The sequence below is a fragment of the Chiloscyllium plagiosum genome, unplaced genomic scaffold (genome assembly GCF_037043375.1).
Source record: "Chiloscyllium plagiosum isolate Xiang-an unplaced genomic scaffold, Cpla_swu_hap1 HiC_scaffold_10, whole genome shotgun sequence".
Taxonomy (NCBI): Eukaryota; Metazoa; Chordata; class Chondrichthyes; order Orectolobiformes; family Hemiscylliidae; genus Chiloscyllium; species Chiloscyllium plagiosum.
Window position 1 is genome coordinate 4,843,576 of NW_028270148.1, and position 10,531 is coordinate 4,854,106.

Here is a 10,531-nt window from a genome sequence, read left to right on the forward strand (position 1 = left end):
TGACCTGCTGTACTTTTCTAGTGCCATTCTTTTCGACTCTACATCCAGGCTAATTGTAACAGTCTCAAGGTGTTTACTTTTTTTAACAAAATTGTGAATCTTACCTGCTCCTCATTAGTCATAAATCTATACAGTGGGGAAATGGATCCTTACGTCTAACTCATACATGCTGACCAGATATCCTTAACAGGTCAAGTCTTATAGGGTGGACAATGGCTCAGTGGTTAGCACTGCTGCCTCATGGCGCCAGGGACCCAGGTTCAATTCCAGCCTCAGGTGACTGTCTGTGAGGAGTTTGCACATTCTCCCGTGTTTGCGTGGGTTTCCTCCAGGTGCTCTGGTTTCCTCCCACAATCCAAAGATGTACAGGTCAGGTGAATTGGCCATGCTAAATTGCCCATAGTGTTTGTCAGGGGTTAACTTAGGGTAGCAAAATGGATCCGAGTGGGTTAGTCTTCAGAGGGTTGGTGTGGACCTGTTGGGCTGAAGGGCCTGTTTACATATTGTGTGGAATCTAATCTATTTGGCAGAATTTAGCCAACATCCCTATATACACCCCCTATTCATACACCCTTTCTGGCTTCTCATTCCATACATACGTCACACTTTATATGAAAATGTTGCCCCTTAAGTCCCTTTTGAAACTTTCCCCTCTTACTTTAAACCAATTTTTGGACTCATGTACCCTGAGAAAAAAGACCTTGTCTATTCACTCTATCCATGCCCTCGTGATTTTATAAACTTCAGTAAGTTCAGCTCTCAGCCTCTGATGATGAACATGATGCAATCATCAGTCAACACCCATTTCTGACCTTATTATGGAGGAAGGTAATTGATGAAGCAGATGAAGATGGTTGGGCCAAGGATACTAACCTGAGGATCTCCTGCAGAGATGTCCTGTTGCTGAAATGACAGACCTCAAACAACCACAACCATTTTCCTATGTGCCAGGTAGGACTCCAACCAGTGGAGAATTTGCACCCTGATACCAATTAATTGTAGTTTTGCTAGGGATCCTTGATGCCACATTCAGTCAAATGCAGCCTTGATATCAAGGACTGTCACCTCTGGAATTCAGCTCTTTTCTCCGTGTTTGAACCCAGGCTGTGATGAGGTCAGGAGCTGAGTGGCCTTGATGGAACCCAAACTGTGCATCACTGAGCAGGTTATTGTTGAGCTATTGAGGTCACCTGTCATCATTATACTGATAATCAAGAGTGGATATATGGGGCAGCATTAGCTGTGTTGTGCTTGCCCTACTTTTTATGCACATACCTGGTCAATTTTTCACATTGTCAGATCGATGCCAGTATTGTGACTGCATTGGAAGAGCCTGGCGAGGGGAGCGGGCAAGTTCTGGAACACAAGTCTGAAGCAGTATTGCTGGAATGTTGTCAGGGCCCAGCCTTTGAAGTATCCGGTGCCTCCAACCAATTTTTGATGTCATGTGAAGTGAATTGAATTAGCTAAAGACTATATCTGTAATGCTGGGGACCACTGGAGAAGGCTGAAATGGATCATTCACTTGGCATGTCTGGTTGAAGGTTGCTACGAATTCTTCAGCCTTATCTTTTGCACTGGTGTACTGGGCTTTTCTATCATTGAGGATGGCGGTAATTGTGGAGCCTCATTCTCCAGACAGTTGTTTAATTGTTCATCATTATTCAGAACCACACGAGGAAGGACTACAGAGGTTTAATCTGATCCACTGTTTGTAGGCTTCCTAAACGCTGTCTATCATTTTCTGCTTATGCTGTTTGTAGCTACATCAGATTGATAGAACATTGAACATAGAACAAAAAACATAGAACAATATAGTGCAGTATAGGCCTTTGATGTTGTGCCAACCCAGGAACCGATCTGAAGCCCATCTAACCTACACTATTCCATTATTATCTATATGTTTATCCAAAGACCACTTAAATGCCCTTAACATTGGTGAATCTACCACTGTTGCAGGTAGGCCATTCCATGCCCCTATTAGTCTCTGAGTAAAGAAACTACCTCTGACATCTGTCCTATATCTATCACCCCTCAATTTAAAGTTATATCCCCTCATGCTAGCCATCACTATCCGAGGAAAGAGGCTCTCACTGTCTACCCTATCTAATCCTCTGATCATCTTGTATGTCTCCATTAAGTCAGCTCTTAACCTTCTTCTATCTAACAAAAAATGCCTCATTTCCCTCAGCTTTTCCTCATAAGACTTCCCTCCATACCAGGCAACATCCCTGGGAAAACTCCTCAGCACCCTTTCCAATGCTTCTTCGTCATTTCTATAATACGATGACAAGAACTGTATGTAATACTCCATATGCAGCTGCACCATGACTTCATCTTACCATTAGTCCAGTACTCGGTATTCCTGTTACTCCTTCCAGAGTGAATCACCTCATACTTTTCCACATTAAACTTCATTTGCCACCTCTCAGCCCAGCTCAGCAGCTTATCTATGTCCCTCTGTAACCCACAACATCCTTTGGCACTGTCCACAACTCCACTGACTTTGGTATCATCCACAAATTTGCTAACCCATCCTTTCTACATTCTCATCTAGTTCATTTATAAAAATGACCAACAGCAGTGGCCCCAAAACAGATTCTTGCAGTACACCACTAGTATCTGAATTCCAGGATGAATATTTCCCATCAACCACCACCTTCTGTCTTCTTTCAGCTAGCCAATTTATGATCCCATGCCTCTGTATTTTCGACAATAGTCTACCACAGGAGACCATATCAAACACTTCACTCAAATCCATATGCTCAACATCAACTGCTTTTCTCTCATCCATTTGTTTGGTAACCATCTCAAAGAACTCAATAAGGTTTGTGAGGCACAACTTACACTTCACATAACTATGTTGACTATCCCTAATCAAATTATTCATTTATAAATGATTATAAATCCTATCTCTTATAATCCTTTCCACTTTAACCACAAATTAAGTAAAGCTCACTTGTCTCTAATTACCAGGGTTGTCTTTATTCCCCTTCTTGAACAAGGGGACAACAGTTTCTATCCTCCAGTCTTGTGGCACTATTCCTTTAGACAATGATGACATAAAGATCAATGCCAAAAGATCTGCAATCTCCTGCCTAGCTTCCCAGAGAATCTTAAGATAAATCCCATCTGGCCCGGGGACTTATCATTTTCAGTGATGCCAGATGCTGCTCCCAGCATGTCTTCCTACACTTGCTATTGAATCAGGAATGATTCCCTGGTTTGGTGATAATGGCTGTGTGAGGTTTCTCTTTATTTATTGATGGGATGAGGCCTTCACTGGCATGGCCAGTATTTATTGCCCATCCAGAATTGCCTAGGGAGCAATTAAGAGCGGATCTGGAATCAGATGTAGGGCAGATCATGTAAAAGATGACAGTTTATTGCCTTAAAGAACATTAGTGAACCAGATTGTAATTTTTCTGACAATCGGCAATGGATTCCTCATAATCACTGCATTCTTATTTCCAGAAACTAATTGAACTCAAATTGCACCACCTGCCAAAGTGGGGTTCGAATACGGATCCTCAGAACAAAAGCTGTGTTTCTGGATTAAAGGTCTAGCGATAATCACTGGGTCATCAGCAGTCCTCCCCCACCCCCACCACATATGCCCTCTTAACTGGTCTATTAATCTGCCCAGCCACATTTAGGGATCAATGAGTATGCACACCAAGAGCATTTTGTTCCTTTCAGCATCCTTGTATCCTCCTATTTATTGACTACTACTTTGTCTTCTTAATTATTCCAATATGCATCATCTCACATTTAGCAGGATTAAATTTTATCTGTCACTTATTTCACATCCTTTCATTCACCCTGCTTGTTTTGCATCAGACTAACTTTTCTCTCATTTTTGCTGCCTGACTTGCTCTATTTATTCCTTTGGTACAAACACCCTGCCTGGCCTCCCCTGCTCTTCACTCTGTCCCTTGCTTGCTTTCTTTCTATCCGTCAATCTATCATGTTCTTATTTCTCGGTCTGTGGTCCCCTCTCTGCCTCTCGCTATTCCTGATCATTTCTCCATGTCTCTGTTTCTAAATATCTCACCACTTCTTATTTCTCTATCTCTCTTTCTCCTGGTGTGATCATGCTGCTCCTTTAACAAGGTTATGTTAGCTTGGCCTTTTCTTTTCAGGGAGGTTGTAAAATACACAGACTCTGAAAGTCTAAATTGAAGGGTTTTATGGCCAATTTGATTATAGCTAACAGATCCTGCCTCAGGCAAAAGGCTTTTCACTTTAAAAAAACTTGCACAATGAAAGGGGAGTGGCCAGTTTTCTAAGCTCAGCTTCTCTCTGGTTTGATTTAGATTTTAGCAGTGGTGTTTGGAAGCTGCTGGACCAAACAAGCAGGTCCATACTGGTACACACTCTCTCTCTCTCTCTGACCTCTCTCTTGTTAGACTCTGTGTTTGATGTTACCTTTAGTGTCAAGGTGTGCTTATGGGGTTTGGTTGCAAGTATTTGGAACAGCATTATTAATATGGGACAATCTATTGGGTTTTCAGATAGGTTAAGTTATTCTGTACTTTTTTTTGTGTTTCATTCAGTAACCTTGTAAATAAATTCTGTTTTGTTTAAAACTAAGTGGTTTGATCAGTAGCATCTCTCCTGTATCCACTTTACACCTGCTTAAGACCACTAGCAAACTTAAGGTCTGGGCTACTTTCTTGAAATGTTTTGAGGGGATCTGGCCTGTCTATAATAATGCTAACAGTTCCTATCCAAACCAAATTTTTCTATGCGATAAACAATTCTATCCAAAATAGCTGTTTCACTGATAATCACTGATTGGCCCATAATAACTGAGCTTAATTTACAACCTTTTGTCAAAAAGAGCATGATGTTTGCAAATTTCCATTCTTTTCATCCCTCTTCTGAGTTAAGGAAGGGCTGAGGAAGAAAGGCCAACATCTCCACAATCTCCCCTTTCACTTCATTGAGTATCATTGGACACATCTCATCAGTCCTGGTATTTTGTCAACTTGGAGAAACAATAGTTTATCCAATAACTTCTCGTCATCAATTCTCAACACTTTATCACCTGCTTTGTCACCATACCTTTGGCAACAATTATGTTGTGACAATGCTGTAAGACTTCACCCTAAGGAAACTGTGTGTTGAAAAGTCACATCAGTTTGTGATGTGCATCACGGTTTTCATGATAAATAATTATTTAACCACATAAATGCACAATAAGAAAGCAGGTAAAAATTGATGTTACGGATGTCAATGGCAGCGGCTGTACCCAGCAGTCCCCACGGTTAGGAAACCCCCTATCTCGCCAGCGCAGGTCGATGTAATGCGCAGGTGTGGAGTTAAGGGCGAAGTTGGATGATTGGCATTGCTGCACATGTGCATTGCCGGTGTGGGCGATGGAGAGGATTTTGTTTCGCGTCTCCAGGTCTTTCTGAGTGAAGCGGCAAGAAAGGCCCCGAGCCAGGAGTGGGGTGCAGCGAGAGGTGAAGGGAGGCTTCCCTAATATCTTGTGTCTTCCGCAAAGCTTTACAGGGCTGATGTTTACAACAGAAATAGCAATTAGGAGGAGACCTCTTGTTGCTTTCCTGAATCAATACTTGCTTTACCTCTGAAACTATGTTGTTGTATTCATCCACAATCATAATCTCTTCTTCACCGTGCTAAAACCACCCCTGGCTTTTCCCCTGAGCTTTAAACTGGGTCAGTTATATCTCACACGTACTGTTTGTGGGCTTTCCCAATCAGTCAGCTGTACTGAATTATCACTAATCACTCTCTCAGCTGTATTGAATTATCACCAATCACTCACTCAGTTGTACTAAATTATTACCAATCACACTCTCGCTGTACTGTATTATTGGTGACATACAACTTTTTCTGAACAACCCCTGACTTCCTGTGCCAATCCCAGAGTTCCAAAAACTTCTATGAGCCCTAACAGTATAGTGATACAAAGCCTCAGTAGTTTAGCAGCCTCTACCACTACTCACAGGGTGGCACAGTGGCTTAGCAGTTTGCACTGTTACCTCACAACACAAGGGACTCTAATTCAATTCCAGCCTCAGGTAACTGAGTCAAAAAGGAGGGTGCTGGAAAAGCACAGCATGTCAAGCAGCAGTAGAGTTGCCATTTCAGGCATAAGTCCTTTATCTAGAATGTGGAGGGGGAAGAGGGAAGGGAGATAAATGGGGGTGGAGCTGGGGGGAAGATAGGTGGGAAGGTGACTGTGCAAACTCCACACAGACATTCTCCCTGTGTCAATTCGAGTGTTCTCCCACAGCCCAACGGTGAGAAGGTTAGGTGGTGTAGGTATGGGAAATGTTGGGTGACAGGTATAAAACAGGGGTGAATAGGTCTGGATGGGATGCTTTTTGGAGGGTCGGTGTGGATTTGACTTATGTGACTAACACTATTTGATACTGACAAATAATGAAAGCATTCATATGGCCAGAAAGACACCCCCTTTCAGAATGATGAGCACAACTTCCAAATATGATTCTAAAACAACACTGGGAAAACACTTATGGAAGTTTCACAGTTTTACAGAAAGATCTGAGACTTAGGACAAAGTGAAAACCTCATTTGTTGGGTTGAATTCTCTGCTACTGCATTGTAGGCATTCTATTCTTGTTCGTCCATTTGTTATGGCCAGGGCTCATCATCCACATATTTTACCAACCTAGAGTCATGCAGCATCGAAACAGACCCTTCAGTCCAACTTTTCCATGCCACCCAAACTAAACTTGTCTCACTTGCCTGCATTTGGCCTATAACTTTTCAAAACTTTCCTATGCATGGACACATCTAAATTCTTTTAAATGTAACTATAACTGTATCCATCACAGGCAGGTCATTCCATGGAAGAACCATTTTATCTGTTTTCAAAATGTTGCCCCTCATATCCTTTTTAAATCTTTTTCCACTTAAAAATATCTCCTCTAGTTTTGAACTTCCCCACCTGAGGGAAAAATACCCTTGCTGTTCATCTTCTCAATCCCCTTTGTGATTTTATAAAGGTCACCCCTTAGTCTCCAATGCTCAAGTGGAAAAGGTCCCAGCCTATTCAGCCTATTTTTGTAACACAAATCCTCCATTCCTACAACATCCTGGAAATCTTTTCTGAACCTTCTCCAATTTAATAATTTACTTCCAATAGCAGAAATTCACACTGAAACCTTGTGATTTCAAATAAATCTGTTGCACTATAACCTAGTGTCATCTGACCTCTGATCTTGTCCACCCCAGTCCAACACCAGCACTTGATATCATACCTTGAGATTATGGATGGTTATAGTCAGAAGTTATCAGACCTCTGGAAATTGAGGTGGAGTCATTTTCTCTGCAGTAAAAGTGAATTAATGCCTGAACAAAGTTTATTTTCCCATATCAGCTGCTGCAAGCTGTTGCTTTGAACCTGAATTTGTAAACCAGTCATTCTGTATTTCCGACAAGGAAGTGGAAAACACCTGAAGAGAAACAGAGATATCAACAAACAGCAAATCCTGATGAATAAAATGACCATCTCAATGAATCCTATAGTTAGGGACCATTCAACTGATTTGCACAAATTCCTTAATTTTTAAATTGTGGCAGAGGAAGTCATAAGTCACATTATGCTTCTTTTCTTTGTCAAATGTGAATATGCCATTTTTAAAACTATTGTTACATTCCTGATGAAGAGCTTATGCTCAAAATGTTGGCTCACCTACTTCTCGGATGCTGCCTGACCTGCTGTGCTTTTCCAGTGCCACACTCTTTGACTCTAATCTCCAACATCTGTAGCCCTCACTTTCTCCCTGTTACATCCTTTACCCCATTACATCAATTCCGCACAGTGCACTCCAGTCTCTTCTTTCCTTTAAGTCTTCTGTTTTCTTTTGGGTATTATTGTATTCTCAAAAACAATAATCACCAACATCATAAACTTACATGCAGAATAATATAACTTACCACACAGACTGAGACCATTCAGTTTATCAAGCTTGCACTGTTGCATAATAATTACCTGAGATTAAAACTTCTCAAGGAGTATAACAAGGTACAGTTGAATAAGGGATATATTTGGCCAATTACCTGAAACTGTAATGGTTTGTGGAATAAACCAACATTATCATTAAAAAGGAAATCATTCTGGACCAGGATATCATGGAATGAAGCTCACGGGTAAAGGAGACATTTTGGATTCATTGTAACAGATTGCTTCTTTGAATTCCATTATAGAAATACTCATCCACAGGAAGTAGTTAAGGCCAAAACATTGAACTCTTCCTTGAAAAGATTCAATATAGTTCTGAAGGCTAAAGGAATCAAAGGGCACGGGGAGAAAGCAGGAACAGGAGACTGAGTTGGATGGTCAGCCATGATTTTGTTGAAAGGTGGTGCAGGCACAATGGGCTGAATGGCTTACGGCTGCCCTATTTTCTCTGTTTTGAAAAGGTGATAGTGAGCTGCCTTCCTGAACTGTTGTAGTCCATTTTATCACATGCCCCAACACCAAATGACATTGAAGGAACGAGGATGATATATTTTTAAGTCAGGATGGTAAATACCTTGGAGGGGAACCTGAAGGAGGTGACGTCCTATGTATCTGCTGCCATTGCCATTTCAGAAAGGACAGGCTGTGGGTTCAGAATCTACTGTTGAACGAGTCTTAGTGAGTTACTGAAGAGCATCTTATAGAAGGTACATGCTGTGCATCAGTGTTAGTTGTGATGCCAATCAAGCAGGCTGCTTTGTCCTGGATGGCATGAAGCTTTGTGAGTGCTGGTGCAGCTTCACCCATCCAGGCAAGTGTAAAGGGAGGCTATTCTGCTTATCCTGTCTGCACTGACTCTTCAATGAGCATCATTCCCAATTGCCAATGTCCTGCTCTCTCCCCACAACCTTGCACACTGTTAGGATACAGAATCGGATGGAGCAACAGTGAATCAGTAATTGCAAGCTGTTTGAAACTTTCAACTTTTTCCTTTCAGTTTTCAGTGATAATGAAACTTTTTAAATGGCTGCTCGTTCTCTTCCAATCAGTCAGCTGTGAGCATTGTGAAATTCTCTTCTTGATAGTTTATTCGCAAAATGAATCACAGCAGAAAATTGGAAAGCATTCAGCTGATGGATATGTTTCAAATCATTCCGTCTCAAATTACGAACAGCAATATCCGGAGAGGAAGCTTCAGTTCGTCCTTTGCAAACCATCATTTAACCAGGAGGATATTTTATACAATGTTACAAATCCATTTACCTTATTTTTTTTCTCTTTGATCTGAACAAATCTATTGGCTGATCCAGTCCTCATTCAGGATCCAGTGGTCAGCAAGGTAGCAGAGAGTGAAACTGTCGAGTTCCAGTGTGCCATGCACAGTGCCAGTGTGATTGACACTGATGTCCACTGGCACTACCAGCGACCTGGCAGCAACAGGGAGTGGGTGATAAGCCACTTTGTGAATGGCACCCTCACCAAGGCCCAGGGTTTCCACGACGTGTTCAGCTTTCCAGGAATGTCCGCAGGAACAGTTACATTCTGAGCCTTGTCAATGTGACTCTCAATGATACTGTTGTATACAGCTGCAAAGTGTGGAGCTACACCTATGGAGCAAGGAGCCAGCTTAATGGAACTAGCAAGTCAATGGGAAGGAACACTGGTGTGAATAGGGAAGGGAGCACCCGGCTGCTGTGCTTCATCATTGGAAGAGCAGAATGGTCATCAAGGCCAGGTATTCCCAAGGAAGTATAGGGAGTGGCTTGGAGGGGAAATTGCATAAGGTGGTGTTCCCATGGAGCTGCTGCCTTTGTCCATCTAGATGGAGGAGATCATTGGTTTGGAAGGCGCTGTTTGAGGATCTTTGGTGAATTTCTGCAGTATTTCTTGTACATATTGCAGAGTAGAGAATGAGCAGTGGTGGCAGTGGATGCTTGTGGCTTTGGTGGCGAATGTTGCTAATTGCTTTGTCCTCAGTGGTGTCAAGTTTGTTGATTGTTGGAGCTCCACTCATCCAGGCAAGTGGGGAGTATTCCATAACACTACTGACTTGTGCCTTGTTGATATTGACAGACTTTGGGGGTTTGCGAGGGGAGTTACTGTATTGAGGATCTCAAAGTTAGTGGTGACAATCTTGGACATTGCTCAGCCTGAAGTGACTGTGTGTGTAACATTCTGATTTTTTACAGAAGGATCTTCCCATGGTATTCCCTGACTTCAGATCCCATTTTAATCATTGGCACCATTCTGGGCTTCACTGTCTTGATCTACATTGTCCTACTTGCATTTTACCTTTGGAAACAAAAGCTGCATTCATCAGTGAAGGACTCCTCACAAGAATAAATCCTATTTTATCTTGGGTTTGATTCTGTCACTGCACTGTTATTGTTTCCGACATTGGGGTGATTGTTTTTAGTGAGTGCTGATATTCTCACTGCAGCGTACAGATCCATGGTGGGTCAGTGACTGTCAAGACCATCCCACATGTCCAGACGCCCAATCACTACCAGTTTGCTTCATCTCTGGTATCACATGTCCTCCAGTACCAGGCCACAGCTACCTGCTGGTGAC

General features: G+C 42.1%; 1 protein-coding gene across 1 annotated transcript in view; it reads left to right on the plus strand.

The window, feature by feature from the left end:
• The window catches only part of LOC122552551 (immunoglobulin superfamily member 3-like), a 58,596-nt gene extending 48,293 nt beyond the window's left edge, over positions 1-10,303 (plus strand). Inside the window, 2 exon segments of the mRNA XM_043695247.2 lie at positions 10,150-10,170; positions 10,173-10,303. Of these exon segments, the coding sequence (XP_043551182.2) occupies positions 10,150-10,170; positions 10,173-10,303 (152 nt within the window).
• The last annotated feature ends 228 nt before the right edge of the window (positions 10,304-10,531 follow it).